Consider the following 20,514-nt stretch of genomic DNA (forward strand, 5'->3'; position numbering starts at 1 on the left):
TCGATCTATCGATCTATAGATCGATAAATCAATATATTGTGACTTAAAAAAATCACGAATAAAATTTTAATTATAAATTAGAGCTTATGTAATTGACTAATCAAATTTGAATTATGATTTAAAGCTTATGTGATTTACAAATCAAATTTGAATTATGAATTAAAGCCGGGGCAATTCACGATTCAAAATCATTTGTGAATTAAAGCTTGTGTAATTCACAAATCAAATTTGAATTATAAATTAAAGTTTATGTAATTAGTAATTAAAAATTGATTTATGATTTACTCGTGAATTAGATTAAGACTTGATTTAATTATTTGCAACCCTGGTTGTATGAATGGGCCAAACCATAACAATTTAAATATATTAATGTGATTTCTTTTTGTTAGCAAATGCATTTAGAAATAATAGTTTTTATGCACCTATATATATAGTATGAAATTCTTGCCAGCTGACTTTTGACATTTTTATATAGTTTTTATAATATACAAAAAAGAAATGCAGTCTTTAATAAAAGTAAAATATCGATGATACAATATATAGATAAGCGACGATACAAATATTAAAAATACATTGTATAAACAAAAGTAATGCAGTTCTTTTAGTATATTTGTCATTGTTTTATTATATCAATCAAAGTAGATTTTGATATGATCTTTCAAGTGTTTTGTGTGATACGTGTAGTGAATATATTATACATATATTCGCGCACCATGATTCTTGGTTATTCATCCATCTAATATTATAGCTGCGATCGGAATGCTACAAATGCTTCGAAGCATTTGATTGACCAATCAGGACAAAAAGATATCTTTATTCTGATTGGTTAATGTAATGCTTCAAAGCATTTCTAGTGTCTTCTCGACCACAGCCTTTATCATATCTGTGGATGTGTAAATAATCTGTGGATGGTGACTCAGTGTGCGCGCGCGTACCACATGATTAGTGCAATTGCGTACCTCGTGATTGCACGAGATATCGATTATTATTCGGCCCCTGTCCCTGCCCACTGCCACGACTTCCACTATTATATTTCCAGGAAGAGAACAAAACGAACGGGAGTGGCGAACCGTATCTTTTGGACAGCCATTAATATCGACGTGATCATCCTTTCGGTACGTTATTTCCAACATCAAAGATGGGCTCGCTCTTTCGCAGCGAGGAAATGACATTGTGTCAGCTGTTCCTTCAAAGCGAAGCTGCTTACGCCTGTGTCTCCGAACTCGGCGAGCTCGGGCTAGTACAGTTCCGCGATGTAAGTCATATTTCTCATTATATCGTTTCTTAGCTAATAATAATTTTTTCATCATTTTTCATAGTTTAAATTTTTTACTAGCTATCAAATATTAATCATCTAATACATTTTAAATTTCTATATTTCATACCACGTTGACCTTGTCATCATAATGTTAATGTATTTTAGTTAAATCCTGATGTCAACGCTTTTCAAAGAAAGTTTGTCAATGAGGTACGTCGTTGTGACGAGATGGAACGCAAGCTGCGTTACTTGGAGAAGGAAATCAAAAAGGATGGCATTCCAATGTTGGATACCGGTGAAAATCCAGAGGCTCCACAACCTCGAGAGATGATTGATCTGGAAGCTACTTTCGAGAAACTAGAGAATGAGTTGCGGGAAGTGAATCAGAATGCTGAAGCGCTTAAACGTAACTTTTTGGAGCTAACTGAGCTCAAACATATTCTACGGAAGACTCAAGTTTTCTTCGACGAGGTAAGTTTAAATTAGAAAATTTTATTTTTTTGGTTTAATAATTTGCGCATATGAATCAAAGATAAATCTACTTTTCCAAAGTAGATTACAAATAGTCAAGGAATTTTGAAATCAATTTTATTGAAAAAGAAGGACATGTAATGAAAAATTATTGGAATGAAATTGTAAAAAATGTGTTTTGTCTTTAATCTGTTAATTGTTTTGTACAATTTGAATGTAAATCTTAAGGGAAAACTTTTGCAATGGGCTGTAAATATCATCAATGGTACTGCCACTTATCTTGAATTGTTGAACATTTATAAGAAATTTCAGCAGTTAATTATTTTATTTTAAAGCGCAATTTTTTATTCAGCTTTGAAGACGTTTATTATTGAACAAAAAACTATTGTATTTGCTACAAATAAATTTTTACATGGCAAAAGTTAATATCGCAATTCATAGTTTTACACTCATCTGCATTATTTATTTTTGTAAATTAATTAATATATAAACTCTGCAAGAGTCAATTTTTTTTATATAAATTAGTTTTTTATATATGAATTATAGTATGTAGTAATTAATTGTAATGTATTCTTCAGAAAGAGAGAGAGAGATAAAGAGTGAAATATTCATCTTAATAAGATTTTTTTGTAAATTTGTTTAATGTTTTTAAATCTTTAATGTATTATATATATATATTTTTTTATTTTAAAAGAATTTATTGAATTTCTTTATAAAAAATTGAGGAATAAAAAATCTTGTTGAAGTGGCTGCTATTTTATAATGCTGTTATTGAAGAAAAAAATTAGCATAAAGAATGCCTGCGCTAAAAAAAGCAATGAGTCTACCAGCTGGGCCAAATTATTTTCAATGCATGAAAAGCTAAAGAATATGCAAATTAGACATATACAAAAGCCTGTTTTTGCGCTTCTGCAACTTAAAATGATTGCAACGAAGTTACTCGGAGAAAACTGAGATCAGATAGGACTATCTGTGACAGGCACAAAGGTCTTCATTTTTATGAGCTATCAGGCATCAGAATGTTCTTATTGTATGTTACTAATCATATATTGTTGAGTGATTTTAGGATTTATTAATGTGTTAGTGTTGCCAACTAACCAAAAGCCATCAAAGCAAAGGACACAAGTCATTCGCTCCGCCCTATCTCCCTTTATGTCCCTTGAGAGTTGTTTAGTCCGGTCGCAGTTTTGTAAGAATTCATTGTATTCAATTATATTTAATCAATTTTCGATTTAGATGTTGTATATAATATTAATCTCTTTTTAATCACACGGAGTATAAAAGAATTTTTAGAGAAAAGTTTATAATGTATATTATTGTTATTCTTGCATAAACATGTTTCAACACTTCTGCACATGAACTGAGACTTGTCATGGATTTTAAATGGATTGTGCATTGATTATAAATGTATTTCTTGAAAAAAGTTTTTATACTTTTGATATTGTAGATATTTAATATCAGATATTTAATAATATTTTACAAATCTAGTTTTTTTACATATTTAATATTTAATTTTAAGTATAGTTTTTAATATAGTCTAGTTTTATCTTTTTTTCATATAGCAAATATTTATTTTATTTTATTTTTTTTTTCTGTGACGCCTTTTGTTTTTCTATTTTATCCTTCCTTTTTATTCCATTATTAATCATTTTACTTTTTCCCTTTTTATATAAATAAAAATCTGTTTTAATTCAGCATAAAAAAATATGTATGTTTAGGAACAAACAATTGCACGTGTCATATTTAATGAAATATTAATATATAATTATTCAATAATTTAATGTAAAATAATTTAATTATAATTCTCTTTAGTAATATATGTTTAAACATTTTAAATCACTTTTTTGAGTAAAAATTATTACATTTTAATGTTAAATAAAATAATAATATATGATAAAAATGTTAATAATAATAATAATAATAATAATAATAATAAGTAATGAAAATAATATAAAATCATCAAAGATTGTTAAAATCAAAAAAAGAATCTCGTAAATGAGCTACTCATGGGTGCGATATGCAGCATGACATCTCTCTACAATAAATAACAGAAATAAATAATATTTTATGCATGAATTATACTAACATTATGCGACTTTGTTAAACATATATATTATATTATTTGAAGAAAATATAATATTATATTAATTAATTCTTGAAAAATCGCTCTTTTTGATTCGTACTCTGCATGAAACATATTTGTTGGAAAATCTCACATAGTTTCAAATTTTGAACCAAATTTCTATATAATTTATCTTATTCTAAAAAATTAAAATCCATGCAAGCTATATCTCAATTATTACTATTATTATATTATTTCTGATATTTTTGCAAATAAATTTTAGATATTATAGAATTTGAATTTAATATGATTTAATAGATATTTAGAGATATATTTTGAAAAAATAATTGTGACCTTTATTGGATTGTTGAATGGAACTCTTTGCATGTTCAGCATGTGTGTGTAGCATGTAGCAGGCAGAAATGTTGTATTGTAATATATGTAATGTATGTAGCAATAGTTTAATTATTAATTATAGAAAAAGAATTACGGAATGTTATGGAATTCATGATGCTTATTTATCGAAGTAAATGCCTGAATCTATGAATCTTTTTTAATGTTGTGCTTTTTAATTGTAAATAATTCGTATTCGATTTTTATAATTCAGAAATTTTACATTCTAAAAAAAATTTGCATATGTAGAAATCAAATTTATATTTTTTATTTGAAATTCATATAAAATTTGGAACTAGTATAGTATTGTCAATATTTACAAAATCAGTTTCATATGAAATTTTGTATTTTTTAAATTTTGAATAATTTTTATAAATCCTTATACTTTTAAAATATTGTAAAAATTTAGGAGTTAAATCTTCTTAAAGTATTTTATTCCTTTATTCTTGTATCACTAATTGTAAGCATCATGGAAATGTAGACTTATTATTAGACGCAGACCGAGCAGACTGAACAAAATTACGCGAATTTAAAAGAAGGTTTCTCTTTCTTTATTTTCTTTTTTAATATCGATAAATTGAAGAAAATTTCGAAACTTAAAAAAAGAGAAGGAAAGAGCAAATGGAGCGGGAGATAGGGCGAAAGAGGGGTGACCTGTGTCTGTTGCCAGGCTGAGCATGGAGGTGTCGTGTCGCAGATGGCAGACCCCAGCCGTGAAGAAGAGCAAGTCACTTTGTTGGGTGAAGAGGGCCTCCGCGCCGGCGGCCAGGCTCTCAAACTCGGGTAATTAATGTGTGACGTACATCCGTTTAATGCAGAGCGTGGTGACTTCTAAAAGACTCCTCAAAGATACTCTTCTATCAATTGAAACTGAAATTAAAAATTTGCTTCAAACTATTTGATGAAAAGTTTATGAATGTGTGCTTAAACTTTGCAGTATTTCTCTGAAGGATTTAAAAGAGAGAGAGAGAAAAGAAAATAGTTTTTTTGACAAATTTTACTTTGTTTCTCATTTGCTCGTTTAAAATTTATATCATAAAAGTTCTTTTACCTTTTTAATCATTGATCATTTTTTTCTATTTTCTTTGCTTAATAGTTTTTTTTTAATGTAATACTGAGGATGATTTAAAAAATGGATCGAAATGTCCGATAAGTTATGTATCAAAATTGAATTCGAATAATTATATATTTGTTGAATAATTATATATATATATATATATATATATATATATTATATATATATCGAATAATTAGATGTAAATCTTGTACAGATGTCATTATTTAGATGTTAGATCTGTTTTCCCTCCTAATCCAAGTTTACCGTTCCGTATCTCTACGCTCTGCATTTTTTTAATCTCTACGTGACCGAGAATCATCTTTAGTACGTCATTGCATGCCCACAGTTTGTGTTGCAAAATACATTGCTGCATTTCGCAGTGGCGCTCCGTCACTAATGTCAATCTTTGGATTTGCCGACTATAGATATATCCAGATTTTTAAATTAATTTCCAGATGTTTATTAACAAGTATTTTTATTTATTTAAACTTGAAAATGATCGAACAATAGCGCAGTTATGAAGATGTTAAGGATACGAAGATTAACAATACGAGGAGTAAAAGCGTGAATAAAAATGATACACAAAAATGTTAGGAATGCAAAGGTTTGATTGCAACGAAAGAAAATGATAATACAAAGAAAAAATTTAGATTAGGGGAAAACAATACTAAAGAAAAATTTAGAATAGAGAGGATTGTATATATATAGTAGATATATTGAAGAGAAAGAGAGAGAGAGAGAGAGAGAGAGAGGGTAGATCCACTATAGTAGAGGCATCCTACGTCAGTGTATTCTGTGATTACAGCACCTATATACTACGGCAGACACCTTAGGAGTGCATTATAGGAACCCGCTCAGGCAAGCTGTTATCAACCGTTATTTACGAATCTGTTTGCGAAATTGTTTGCCTCGATGTTGTTGCCTAATGTTTATCCAAGCCTTATCGCTCGATGAGCAAAGCCACATCCTTCTTGCGTTGCTGGAGCATCCTTCACGAAGACTATTTCGGACTTTTTTATTCGATGAGGAAGTTCTTTGCTTTTTAGATGTTTTTTAAAATTTTTAAAAATTTTAGTATTATCGCTTCTATCCCAGTTTTTAAGTCTTGCTATATTACGTTAGAATGTAATGTAAACTTCTAAAATTTCAGTTTCCTATATCGATAGAGAACCTTATTTATCGCTAAATTTTTGACCTGTTGGATTCTAAATCTATCCATGGATTTTTAATTAATTTTTCTTAGTAATAATAATCAATATAATATTGAATTTTCAACTTAGAGGTCTAGATTTTTGATATTATTTAAATAATCATCTTTGTATTATTCTCAAATAAGATCAGTATTTATTTTCTGGTTTTTACATTCATCAAGCTTCCAATAATAATTAATAATAAAATTTTTTATGTTTTTTTTTTCTTCAGGGATGCCTCTGCAACTAAAAATACATTTGAAAGACAAACGCGACTGTTCGCTTTTTATGAATAACCATCCATTTTTCATTGATCGATTGCAAAAAATGGGAGAAAAATCAGCGAGAAATCGCGCCGACCACAATAACAGTTGATACAGTTTGATACGATTTGTCACCCGTTTTTAATATCGCTAAAGTAGAAAAATTCAAACTGTATCGAGTATCTTCAATCTAAACGATCGAGATCCGATGTTCATCTTTCGATTCCGACACTCGCGCGACAAAATTTTTGTAATAATTTTTTTGTCGTAGTGATACAACGTTGTAAATAACAATAAATGATGATGGTGTGGCCATGGGTATGTATAATAATGTTCTCACTTCTTAACAAAGGATTGTTTGTCTGTGTTTGTATGTTTTTTGAAGCATATCGCTTATTCGCATGCTTTTGCACTTGTTCTTATTCTTTGTTACGTTAATCAAGATCAGTGTGGATTATTAAATCGTTAAGGACGTCTTGTTGGATTTCTGTTTTAGAATTTGCGATTTTTTGAAAAACTTGAAAGCTTGAAGGAATAAAATGTTTAAGCGCTTGAATTTTTTTAATATCAAGGATTTAAAATTCTAAAATATGATGTGCAAATTTTGAAAGATGTAATCATAAAATTTAAGCTTGAACATTTTAATATTAATATTTGCACGGACTTTTATATTTCAGAAATCTCCTGGCAATTAGGATTTTGTACAAAATGAGAAATTCGAAATTTTTTTCTAGTTTTTAAAAATAGAAATTTTGAAGATTTTTTAATATTGAAATTTTGTCTTAACACGATAACCAACAGAAACCAACAAAACCTTTTTAACGATCTAACGGCTTGGCTTGTGATGTGCTTGACTTAAATAAATTGTTTCTATTTCTTATTTCGCATCGCGTCTACCAATGATGATCAATTTTCAATTAATTGGGCAAAATTATGATAATCAGATAAATTTAATAGCAGTGTCAATTCTAAAACGATCCGATTGATTGTTTTTTTCGGGAAAGTTTTTATAATATATATTAAAGATCAAAGACATAAAATAATAATGGCTTATAAATTTTTTTCAGATTGTTTAATGAATATTGCCACATATTTTTTTCCTTGTATTTATCTCAGCTGAGGTTCAATGTTTTACTATTGTTTAAAATATATAGTAGGCACAACTGATTAATTAAAATCAAGGAAATTCTAAAAATTTAGTAAAGTTCCCGTTTAAGGAGAGACAACTACACAATTCTTTTTATTTTACTAATGTAAATTATATAAGCATCTATCGCACGGTCGTGCCTCTGATTTATCTTTAATTATCATTCTGAGCAATTTAACGTTTATATTATCAATCGTTATCGTTATCACATACATTTTAAAAATTTATATTTATCTCAATAGCACGACACGAACTTGAGATATATCGGCGCAATAAGTGGTTTTCGATTATTTTGAATTGCATTTTAAAATGCAATTTTTAGATGATAAATATTTGAAATTAGGAATTTTAAGGACTCAATTAAGAGAGGATAAAAAAATCGAAAATATTTAAAGAAGCTCGAAAAGTCTTGACATTAAAAAATTTTTAAAAATATTACATTTTTTATTACCGTATTAGTTTCCGAGAGATTTTGATGAAAATACGATTGACATTTAAATTTTGGATAAAGAAAAACAGTTTAATATCAGATAATATGATATTACTGTATTTTTTGAAGAAAAAAAATCTGTAAAGTTCAAATATAAAAGCTTTTGTAACTTTATGTAGCATATCTCTATATATAATACTGCTATTGTGTTTCATTATACATTTATTGAAAATTTATTATTGTAAATTTTTATCACAAAATTACATAAGTAATTATTACGTAATAAAAAAAAGTTTGTTTAGCAATTTTTGTCAAGTTATTAAATTATGAAAATAATCAATTCTATCATTAAGCTTTCATTCTTCTTGAACCATAAACTGCGTGGAAAATCTTGAAATTACTTATAATTATTTGTAAATGATCTTGTCTGTGTGAGATGTCGCGTTAACAAGATATATCTCAAGTTTGTCCAAGACGATTAAGATAGATGAGACAGGAAACAAAATCCATGCAAACGAAAGACAGCGTGGCAAGTTGGAGCATTGTGGTCGTTTCTGGTGTGGCTAATGTGGTTGTGTCTTGTCTGTTGTGTCGTCAGCAAGAGCACGCGGGCTTGAACCCCACCGAGTCCATGACACGTGCGTTGATTAGCGATGATAATATCGCCCGCCAGTCCGCCCTCGGCCCTGTCCAGTTGGGGTACGTACTCCATTACTAATTATTCCCTTCATCCTGTCGCGCAATATCCCAGGAATATCCATAGAATCGAATAAATACAGGTTTTACTAAAAAACTGATGAAATGTCTTTTTTTAATAATAATTTAAAAATGGGAACGCAGAAATTCTAGCATCTTTAGATCATTGATCTAATGTAGAATTTTAAGAATTTTATACTTTATTTTTTTTTCTTAAGGAATTTATCTTTTATTTTTCACAAACTTTTAAGTTTATTGGATTTTTGAAATTGCATATAACTTGATAAAAAACTTAATAAAGAAGTGTCTTCTGCAAATTTCAATATATTTTCAATATCAAAGCCTTGAAGATTTAATTTCTCAGAATTTTTGATTCTTTGGAGATACTTGGAATCTTACTACTCCGATATTTTAATTCCTTAGAATCCTAGATCTTTAGAATTTTGTATTTTTAATATTTTTGGATCCTTAGAGGTTTGAGGATGAGAGTGTTATAAACATTTGGAATTTTGATATATTATATTTTTATGATTCGCACGCAATTTTATATTTAACGCTAAATGTGATCGTTTTACTTATTTTAAATTTTATTTTTCTTTGTAAGAAGATTACATAATAGACCTTTCAGGATTTAAAGATCTCAGGACTTAAAAAAATTTGCTGTAGACTTTATATTTTTATTAGATTATATACAAAATCTTTTAATTTCTTTTTTATTTCAAAGCGGTAACTTTTAAGCAAAATCAAATTAGATGTTTGCGATAATAATTTTAATTTTATTTTAATAAAATTTTCTTAAATTAAAATAATTCAAGAATTGGAATTTATATTAGTTAAAACTTGATGTTAAAAATTAAAACAGAACGCGAAAAAAATTTGTCATACACCAATTTAATAAAAATATATTGACAAGCAAATTCTATGCGTATTTGGCATAATTATGATCCGATGTACGATCATACCCCGATTTGTTCCTGTGACACTTATGCTATTTGTTGGAGTTTGTCGTTCAAAGAATGTTTCAAGGAGGATTATTGACAGAAGTCCAAGGTATGTAAAAAAGACAAAAAAAAATAAAAGGGACGGACCATGGCTACAGAAATCATCATTTTTCTACTTGATTAGCAATTCCACATAGAAAATCCGCACGAGTCATTGACCGATACAGATTGAAGATTTTTAACGTCATAAAAATAGTCATCACAATGCTTTATTCGAAGAAACCATAATCGTGACGAGTTTTACACAGTTTGCATATAAACACCCTATATATCTGATTTTTAATAGATTTTTATTATTTATTAATACCATGTTTGTGTGTCATTACGCGAGCAGTTTCGTCGCGGGAGTCATCCTGAGAGAACGCATCCCCGCGTTCGAGCGTATGTTGTGGCGGGCGTGCCGCGGAAATGTCTTTCTGCGCCAGGCGGAAATCGAGACTCCTTTAGAAGATCCATCGACGGTGAGTGTACAACATCGATTTAAATCGAAGAACTAGAGAATGAAGCTGCATCTAAAATTTAATCTAAAATTTAAATTATTATATAGCAGTTTATCGCGACTCTTGCGATTTAACCGAAGAGATCTTAATAATAATTTAGTAATGATTTATTTAGGGAGACCAGGTGTACAAGTCGGTCTTCATCATCTTCTTCCAAGGAGATCAACTGAAAACTCGTGTAAAAAAGATCTGTGAAGGTTTCAGAGCGACCTTGTATCCTTGTCCAGAAGCACCAGCTGATCGTAGAGAGATGGCGATGGGAGTCATGACTCGCATTGAAGACTTGAACACTGTGAGTACATCATATCTTTATGTTTATAATATATATGTATAGTATTATAATATACTATACTTTTTCTCTACACATTTTGCATATGCGTGTATAAATAAAATAAATATAAAAAAATCTATAATCATTTAATTTACCGAATGTTTTTTTAATTGAGCAATGCAGGTCCTTGGGCAGACACAGGATCATCGTCATCGCGTCCTTGTAGCTGCCGCAAAGAATATCAAGAACTGGTTCATCAAAGTCCGCAAGATCAAAGCGATTTATCATACTCTAAATCTTTTCAATCTTGACGTCACTCAAAAATGCCTGATCGCAGAATGCTGGGTGCCCGTCCTGGACATCGAGACTATCCAGCTAGCATTAAGACGCGGAACGGTAATTAGCAAATGCGATTTTTATTATTTCTTCAATTTCTTATTGTGAAAAGAAAGATGAACCAATGTTTTGTATTATTTAGGAACGTAGCGGAAGTTCAGTACCTCCTATTTTGAATCGCATGGAAACTTTTGAAGACCCGCCGACGTATAATCGCACAAACAAGTTTACGAAGGGCTTCCAGGCATTAATCGATGCTTATGGGGTTGCCTCTTATCGCGAGATGAATCCCGCGCCCTATACTATTATCACATTCCCGTTTTTGTTTGCGATAATGTTCGGCGACACCGGTCATGGTCTCATTATGTTTTTGTTCGGCGGTTGGATGGTGCTGAAAGAAAAACCGCTAGCGGCTAAAAAGAGCGACAACGAGATCTGGAACATATTCTTCGGTGGTCGTTACATCATTTTTCTTATGGGCCTGTTTTCCATGTATACCGGTCTCATCTACAATGACATATTCTCCAAATCGCTCAACATTTTCGGTTCTAACTGGATGATTAATTATGATCAAAGTACCATTCAGAGCAATAAGGATCTACAGTTAAATCCCAGTTCTGAGGATTATGTCGATTATCCCTATCCATTCGGCATGGATCCGGTGTGGCAGCTGGCGGAGAATAAGATCATCTTTCAAAACTCATACAAGATGAAGATCTCTATCATCTTCGGAGTAATACACATGCTGTTTGGCGTGATAGTAGGACTGTGGAATCACATGTATTTTAAGAAGCGTTACAACATCACTTGCGAATTTGTACCGCAGGTGATCTTTCTCATGGCGCTGTTTTTCTACATGGTGTTGCTCATGTTTATCAAATGGATCAAATATGGTCCAAAGAATGACCTGGTCGAGGGACCCGGTTGTGCACCTTCAGTCCTCATCACTTTCATCAACATGGTTCTATTCAAACCCGCCGCCAAAGTTGGCGAATGCGAGCCATACATGTATGGTGGTCAGGGTGGTCTGCAAAAGTTTTTAGTGATCGTAGCCTTGCTCTGCGTTCCGTGGATGCTACTGGCGAAGCCAATTTTGATGATGCGCAATCGTAAAAAGCAACATTATCAGCTCAACAATCACGGCGCCGAAAATGGCGACGTGGAAGCTAACATGGGAACCTTACAGCAGAGCGGAGGTATTACTCAGAACGGCGGTCACAAGGAGGAGGAAGAGAACATGATGGAAGTGTTTATTCACCAAGGTATTCACACTATCGAATATGTTCTCGGCAGCGTGTCACACACCGCGTCCTACCTACGTCTCTGGGCCTTATCTCTGGCCCATGCCCAGTTGTCCGAAGTGTTATGGAACATGGTAATGAGAAATGGTCTGGCGAGAGAAGGCTGGGATGGCGGCATCGTCCTCTATGCCGTCTTCGCCTTTTGGGCGGTGCTCACTGTGGGCATCCTTGTACTCATGGAAGGCCTTTCAGCGTTTCTGCATACACTTCGTTTACATTGGTAAGATTTTGTTTGCGAAAAGTTTTTAATAGTTTTTTTTTCTCTTTTTTATAAGTTTTTTCTTATATTACATTATTGTGTATATAAATATTGAATAATTTATATTTTATATATATTAATTATTAATTATTTATTAAATATTTATTAAATATATGTTATTTTCATATAAACTAATTAGTAATAATGTTTACTGATATATTAATTTATTTGTAACTCTCACTTTTTATTTTCTAGGGTGGAATTTCAAAGCAAGTTCTATTCTGGTTTAGGCTACAGCTTCACACCGTTCTCGTTTGAAATCATCCTCGATGCCGCACAGACCACTACTGAGGATTAAAATAATTAGTATTATTAATTAACAATTGCCGTTGACTATTACTGTTAGTATGAACGTAGGACGTCGCGAATTCAGTAGCTATTTCTTCGGACAAGTCAGTTATGAGCAATTAATGAGCCTCTTATGAATAAAATATGTGTGTGTGTGTGTGTGTGTGTGTGTGTGTGTGTGTGTGTGTGTGTGTGTATATATATATATATATATATATATATATATATAGAATCAATTAACCTATAATTGTTCAGAATATGAAAATTATTACTTTTCATCTCGTAGTTTGTTTAATCATAAACGAACGTAAAACTTGAAAAAAAAAACACATTAAGCTTATAGTACATATAAGTTTATAGCACACATTAAGTCATGACAAGAGAATATACTCGTGATATTATAAGTTTCTTTCTTGATCGATAAATTATATATACATTTAAATTTGGATGTTATTTTTTTTCTTTGTCATTGTCTAATATATAAAATCCTGCATGTATTCTTACATACGAGGAATATTCGGAATTCTTACACATTGTAGAATTTATAGATCTGAAAAACAAATGTACGTCACGTAGGCGACCGATCAATGTTATTTCGTATATCTATATATAATAAAGAATGTGGCATACCGAAGGGTGTTTCATGAAAATTTGGTGATTGTACCATGTTACGACTTAGCGTACTCGGCAAGGCGACTTGTACGCGATTTGTCGAGATTAATTTTGCTCTTTAAGATTTGACAAACCTTTACCTTTACATTCCTTTTAGCGCCAAACATGTCCGCTTAATTTTAGATTTGCGCGATGTAACATATTGAAATTAAATTGCGATTAAATTTTTTATCTTTGTAAAAAACATTATTTTTCAAAAGAGTTTTATATTTTTGAAAATAAATTTCTTTAATTGCGCAAATCAAATTTACAAATAAATAACAATATTCTCAAATTATCATTAATTTAATATATAAAACAAGATGCGTGCATTGTTTAGAGAAATAATAAAATTTAATAAGAAACTACATTAAAAAGAATATTTCTTGATATGTTGGAATTTCGCTATAAGTTTCATAATTCTTTCAAATAATAATTTTAATTTCAATAATAATAATAATTTTAATACAATTTGTGACAATTTTGAAATCTTCCACAACGATTTGAATTCACGAGATTCTCGCTTGCAGCTTGGACTCTCCTCCCACCCGGCCCGATCCATTCTTATCAACCCCGTCTTCGATTGGCGTGCGCGTCGCACGGCTTGTCTCTCTCTCTCACTGTTTCTGGGTCTGGATTCCGTCGATTCCCCGGCAGTCACTCGTTGGCGTTCAAACGAAGTGGTTTTCGCATTTCGTCTTCGGCCAGCCTCCTCTTCTTGTTCGCATCGAAGAACGGTGTCCTTGAGCGCGCCATGGCATCCGTATGCATAGTTGGTTCTGGTAACTGGTGAGTCCGGAAAAAGAGAGCGGATTTCATGGAGGCGTAAATATATCGCGAAGGAATGTCGACGCGCGCGATGGATAGTAATCGATTCGCACGTGCCCCCTCACGCACATGCGAACATTGGCGTACATTTGTTTACCGTGCGCGTGCTCCGATATTCGCATCGTGTTCTTCGATGATAAGGTGGTTTATTCTACACGAAGTGTAGAATAAAATTTGTGTTATGCAACAAATAATTGACGCGTATTCGGAGATCACGATTACTAATATTTTTAATAATACTAATTATGATGTTAAATGGGATAAATATTGACATTCGATTAAAAATTGAAAAGTCATCTTTTTTAGCGAGTATGATCTCTTTTTATTTATGCAAATATTTAAGAAAATAATTAATTATTATTATTGCGACATATATATCGAAGTGTATGTATTTAATTCTTATAATAATGTATATTGAATTATATTGCGGATTATTTTACTCGACATCACTTATTTCCTCTGATATAAAAATTTCTCTACTTAATTCATACGACTCACTCTACAAAATTGATTAGAATACTAATCACAATTGTATGAATTTGCAGGGGCTCGGCTATCGCAAAGATAGTCGGCACGAATGCGAAAAAGCAAAATTGCTTCGATGATCGCGTCACCATGTATGTTTACGAGGAGATTATCGATGGGAAAAAGTTAACAGAGATCATTAACGAGACCCACGAGAATGTCAAATATCTTCCAGGACATAAAATACCTGAGAATGTGGTAAGACTACACCTCTTTTTATTTTAATTTTATTTTAATTTTATACTAATTGACATATTTTTTGTAAGATAATCTTCTCTCTCTCTCTCTCTCTCTCTCTCTCTCTCTTTTTTCTCTCTAAATCTGTTTGAGTGTTTTTATTTTTGTTACACATTAGTTTTAGTATATTTATATATTATTCTTATTTACTAAAGAGAGAAAGATTTTTTTTATATTTTTTTCTTTCAATATTTATATACCTTTAAGTAAAGTTATTTATTAGCTTTCAGATTCTGGAAATTTTAAATTTTGTAAATTTTTTGTAAATATTTCCATTATTAAATTTTGTTATATAGAAATTCTAAGTTTCTATTACTAAAAACTATTATTTTTGTTTATGTTTTCTGATGTTTTTTTTCAAATAAAAGAAGGACCAAAAGTTGATTTCCTGATCAAGATTTCGATTCTATATAAATGAGCGATCTTGCACTTTAGTCAGAGCTTCAAACTCTGATCGCGATCGAGATAATTCTTGAGATAAAACTTTGATATCTTTTTTGTTATCAAGTCTTCTTTCCCGGTTTCTTTCAAACTTTTTTTATCAGATTAATTATGTGTGATACATTTACGCAACTTTTGTTGCGACGAATTCAGCGACCTATGATCATTCAAGGTCATTGGACATTCAGTTCACTGACAAAAGTCCATTCTACAAAAGTCATTAGCAGTTAATTCCTGTCTTAAAGATAAATGATGAGAATGAAAACATGCTTGCCTCAAGCACTTGTAATTATTAAAAATTTTGCAAAATTGATTGCAGGAATTTTTTATTTAAATTTTAAATTATATATAAATTATTACATAAATTATTTACATAAATTTTATGTTTATATATATATATATATATATATTTATATTTTTTATATTATTAATTTTAATTAATTTTTTAAGAAAAATAATGTAAACAAATAATATGATTTACTATTTTATTATTTTATTATTTAATATGATTTACTATTTTATTATTTTATTATTTAATATGATTTATTATTATTTTACGGAATTTTATAATATTGAAACCTTAGATATATATGTATATGTCTCTTCTTAGGAGATATCCCTCTGCAAAGAACTGCTGCACATGTATTCGCACAAAGCTAGCTAAGAATAACATAAAACATTTATCTTCTGACAGTGAAATATTATAGACTCATTCGGCTAAGCAAGAACACAATAAAAAAGACGGAAAAGGGACCAATAATTTAACATATATTCTTATCTTACGACTTCTTTACAAGATATACAAAATGTTCCACGCGTCACTATTTTAAACAATGTTTTTCAGTTATATATATATATATATATATATATATATATATATATATATAAGTGAAATTTATTTTTAAACACATAAAATATAAGAAAGTAAAGCCAATAGATACATTGCTTATATTCTTCAATATTTCTTTGCGAGTCATTCCGAATGACTCAATATTGTAAAGCAGTGTTCAAGGTCATGTCATTTTTCATACTCGCGACGATGTAATTGTTTTTTACTATCATTATAAGCGAGATCATCAGAAGCAAGTTGATAATATGTAAAAATTAATTTTCGTAATTGGTCAGAAAATGCTATTAATAGGACATTTGGTATAGCATTTTATAATAGCTTTATAATAGTTTTTGTATAGTTGCAGATTATGTACATATATATATATATATATATATATATATATATATATATATATATTTATATTTTTTTTTATTCCAGATTGCGATTCCCGATGTGGCAGAGGCTGCGAAGGACGCGGATATTCTTATATTTGTTGTTCCGCATCAGTTCATTCGAAGGATATGCAGTACGTTGCGAGGAAAAATCAAACCTACTGCTATCGGTCTATCTTTGATTAAGGTACATTTTGATCTTTTGTCTACAGCTTAGATCGTTCAAGATTCAATTAGAATTATTTACTCAATATTAAATTTTAAATCATATTTTATAATGCGTTTTTTAAAAATGTTTTTGTAAATAATTATATTTGCAAGTGAGATAAATATCGTGTTTTTTTTTCTTTTTAAGAAGATATTAGGGAATAATATAATTTATATCTAATCATACTTATCTGGAACGTTGTTGACAGGGTTTTGACAAGAAAGAGGGTGGTGGCATTGAACTTATTTCTCACATAATTTCAAAACAACTGCAAATTCCAGTTTCAGTCCTGATGGGCGCCAATTTGGCTTCTGAAGTAGCCGACGAAATGTTTTGCGAAACCACTATTGGTAAGAGATTAAAATCTAAATAACAATTGAAAATATAATAATTTAATCACGGTAGTGATTAATATAGTTTTTTAATTGAATGAAAGATGGAAATTACATGTTTTAAAATCACGGGAGATATATGAGTCATAATAAGAGAGATTTATAAGTCATAATAATAATTTGTATTTTTCAAGAATATGAATTTAACAATTCGGAAATAAGCTTTTTAATCTGGATAATTTGCAGGATGCAAGGACAAGACGATGGCACTGTTACTTCGTGATTTAATCCAGACATCGTACTTTAGGGTGGTGGTCGTCGAGGACACAGATTCTGTAGAGTGTTGCGGCGCGTTAAAGGTGAAATCGATTGTCTTTAATCGTATTGATTTAATTTTTATCCTAAAATGACTTTTAAATTACACTACAATGAGACTTAGATCTTAACAGGGCATATATTAAGTGTATATCTTATAGAATATAGTTGCCTGTGGCGCCGGCTTTGTCGACGGGCTCGGTCTAGGTGATAACACGAAGGCCGCGGTGATCAGGCTGGGTCTTATGGAAATCATCAAATTCGTTGAGGTATTCTATCCAGGTGGGAAATTGGCGACCTTCTTCGAAAGTTGTGGAGTCGCTGATCTGATCACGACATGCTATGGTGGACGCAATAGGAAGGTTTCAGAAGCCTTCGTCAAAACCGGCAAGGTTAGCATTATAATTTATATATAATATTCATATATATATGAGAGAGTTTTAATAATCTTATAAATTGTTAAATAACAATTAATCGTGCGTTTGCAGTCTATTGAAACGCTGGAGAAAGAGATGTTGAAAGGACAGAAGCTTCAAGGGCCGTTCACCGCCGAAGAGGTCAACTACATGTTAAAATCGCAGAACATAGAGGACAGATTTCCGTTGTTTACGGCAATTCATCGTATTTGCATCGGTGAGCTAAAACCAATGGATTTAATCGACTGCATACGTAGCCATCCGGAACACATGTAAGCTTACAAGTTATAATAGCATTAAAAATGTGGTTTATGGATTTAAACATTACGGATTAAACATAAAACCAATTTGAATACACAATTAGCCCGCGCACAGAGCTATAGATATCTCAACTTTCATCGAGAATAATGTGGTTTTTAAAAAGCTCAAAATTAATCGAAACTTTTCCAAGTAAACTATTTAGAATTTCGTCTAATTTTGCGATTTTGGACAGTAGTTCTATAAATTGAAACTTTGTTTGTTGATAAAATCATTTAATAAATTAATAGTAATCTAAAATAATTAATATGTAAACGAATTCATGTGGAATCGATTATGGTACTTTTGGATTGGGTCTGATTATATTATATAATGGCAAAGTTTTAGAAATGTCTTTGTTCGTGAAATTTTTCATGACTTTAAGATTTCGTGGATTTGTATAATTTTGAGAATTCTACATTCAAAGGACTTTAAAAAACTGTATGAAATTTAAAAAAATTTTTTTCCAAAAATTGTAATGTTATTTAAATTTGTTTTCATAATATAACAATAGTTTCTTACACACACATACACACATACAGATTCAAAGAGTCTATAAAATTTGAAAAAGTTAAACAACTTAGTTAATAAAATTACGTATCGCGTTGAGCGCGATGGATAAATTGTTACGATGAATATTTGTACATAATATATATATTTTATCAAGATTTTATTCAGAGTTTTAATCGAATATATGAATTAATAACAGATCTATAGATCCTTGATCGTTGATTGTTATATATTGTCAATTAATCAATCCCGCTATGTAAAACAAGAGAAAAAAACAAATATAATTAATTATTTGTTGATACAAAAATAAAACTCAGCTCTCTTCTATCCTTCGTTTCCTTGAAGTCTTAAATAATATCTTCTCTTTTTTTTATTTACGATCACGCAAACTCAAGGCTCTTCTTAATATTCTTTTAACCATAATTAATACAAGGCATTACGAAAACACTTGGATAAATTTCAAGAATATATGTTCTTTGTAACGAAACAACAGATGATAAAATGCATATGTTCGAAAATGGACTTTTTGTCAATTTTTTTGAGCTTGTCCACTTGTTATATTAGTAATGCTCTGTGTACAATCCTCATTTCTTGATTAGCTGATGCGAAAGATATTTTGTCCGGACCGATAAATATCATGACAACTTTATTGGCCTCAAAGGGTTAATTCGCATTCGCTCCATATTTAGGGACGAAGGTACCTTGATGAAGCTCAAGTCTAATCCCAAGTGCCACCTTTGAAGATCCCCAACGTCAATTCTCGCGAGAAGACTCATCGCATCATTGAAAAAACAACATAATATTCGAAAGAGTGATGTTATAGTTAAGTGGTTTATTGAGTTCGGTTATCAATTATTAAATCACAATAAAGCTTTAATCATCAAGCTAGAAAGCAATTAAGATAAATTGATTTTTGTTGCAATATTAATAGTTGGCGTAATCATGACACAGCAGTTCTATTCTTATTTATTTTTATTATTTTTTTTAAGATAAATATGTCCTATCAACTTGAAAAAATATTTTTTTTAATTCTTTTCGAAAAACTTGAAAATTGATGTTTTCGTTTAAAACGAATGAAATGAGAGTAAATTGGAGGAGATTTTGCAATGTACTCTCGGATAATGTTTGATGCAACTGTAATAGTTTATAGATTTGTTGATCTATAAACTATAATAATTTATGCATTATTGAATTATATTTCTCGTTATTTAATATTATTAGTTTTTTTTTTTTTTTGCACATAAAACATTTCTCAAAGTTTTATTTTATAATGATAAATTTGGATTTTCCTAAAGGAAAAAAAATTTCCTAAAGGAATTTTTTGTTAATGTAACAAATATCGATATCTTTCCTTTATAAAGAATCGTATATCTATACAAAATATCGTAATATTTTGTATAATGTTTTTAACAAAATACGTGTGATATAAAGTGTCTTAATTGTAATTATTATTAGATATGTAATCAAAAATTATTTTAACAAAAAATTAAGCAATTTGTAAATATTTGAATAATTTATGCTTTAAATTACTACGATAATATTTCCAAAACCTATGAAAAAATTTCCTAATTTTCAAATTCTTTAATTTCAAGTTTTATGATAAAAAG

General features: G+C 30.2%; 2 protein-coding genes across 6 annotated transcripts; both read left to right on the forward strand.

Moving 5' to 3' along the window:
* The first annotated feature begins 921 nt into the window (after positions 1–921).
* LOC126856693 (V-type proton ATPase 116 kDa subunit a 1) lies at positions 922–13,557 on the forward strand. Of its 4 annotated transcripts, none has more exons than XM_050605439.1 (8): positions 922–1,255; positions 1,424–1,729; positions 4,855–4,967; positions 10,303–10,429; positions 10,584–10,760; positions 10,923–11,135; positions 11,218–12,596; positions 12,831–13,557. In XM_050605439.1, exons 1-8 carry the CDS (start codon positions 1,139–1,141, stop codon positions 12,931–12,933), a joined length of 2,535 nt encoding a protein of 844 aa, XP_050461396.1. In that variant the 5' UTR covers positions 922–1,138; the 3' UTR covers positions 12,934–13,557. The 4 variants fall into 4 exon arrangements, with proteins under 4 accessions (XP_050461396.1, XP_050461398.1, XP_050461399.1 ...); XM_050605441.1 differs by having other exon boundaries at positions 4,882–4,967; XM_050605442.1 differs by lacking the exon at positions 4,855–4,967 and adding an exon at positions 6,047–6,099.
* Positions 13,558–14,171: 614 nt separating this feature from the next.
* LOC126856700 (glycerol-3-phosphate dehydrogenase [NAD(+)], cytoplasmic-like) lies at positions 14,172–19,791 on the forward strand. 2 transcript variants are annotated; one of them, XM_050605454.1, is made up of 8 exons: positions 14,172–14,363; positions 14,948–15,125; positions 16,876–17,016; positions 17,246–17,387; positions 17,616–17,728; positions 17,846–18,076; positions 18,173–18,372; positions 19,597–19,791. In XM_050605454.1, exons 1-8 carry the CDS (start codon positions 14,329–14,331, stop codon positions 19,646–19,648), a joined length of 1,092 nt encoding a protein of 363 aa, XP_050461411.1. In that variant the 5' UTR covers positions 14,172–14,328; the 3' UTR covers positions 19,649–19,791. The 2 variants fall into 2 exon arrangements, with proteins under 2 accessions (XP_050461411.1, XP_050461412.1); XM_050605455.1 differs by lacking the exon at positions 19,597–19,791 and having other exon boundaries at positions 14,178–14,363; positions 18,173–19,196.
* Positions 19,792–20,514: the final 723 nt, after the last annotated feature.

The sequence above is a fragment of the Cataglyphis hispanica genome, chromosome 19, assembly GCF_021464435.1.
Source record: "Cataglyphis hispanica isolate Lineage 1 chromosome 19, ULB_Chis1_1.0, whole genome shotgun sequence".
Taxonomy (NCBI): domain Eukaryota; kingdom Metazoa; phylum Arthropoda; class Insecta; order Hymenoptera; family Formicidae; genus Cataglyphis; species Cataglyphis hispanica.

Excerpts from the sequence above, each read along its gene's own strand:
- LOC126856693 (XM_050605439.1), top strand. The coding sequence starts at position 1,139 with ATGGGCTCGCTCTTTCGCAGCGAGGAAATGACATTGTGTCAGCTGTTC. Across the intron at positions 1,256-1,423 it reads GGCTAGTACAGTTCCGCGAT|TTAAATCCTGATGTCAACGC; the intron begins GTAAGTCATATT and ends AATGTATTTTAG. Across the intron at positions 1,730-4,854 it reads CTCAAGTTTTCTTCGACGAG|GCTGAGCATGGAGGTGTCGT; the intron begins GTAAGTTTAAAT and ends GTCTGTTGCCAG.
- LOC126856700 (XM_050605454.1), top strand. The coding sequence starts at position 14,329 with ATGGCATCCGTATGCATAGTTGGTTCTGGTAACTG. Across the intron at positions 14,364-14,947 it reads ATAGTTGGTTCTGGTAACTG|GGGCTCGGCTATCGCAAAGA; the intron begins GTGAGTCCGGAA and ends ATGAATTTGCAG. Across the intron at positions 18,077-18,172 it reads CCTTCGTCAAAACCGGCAAG|TCTATTGAAACGCTGGAGAA; the intron begins GTTAGCATTATA and ends GTGCGTTTGCAG.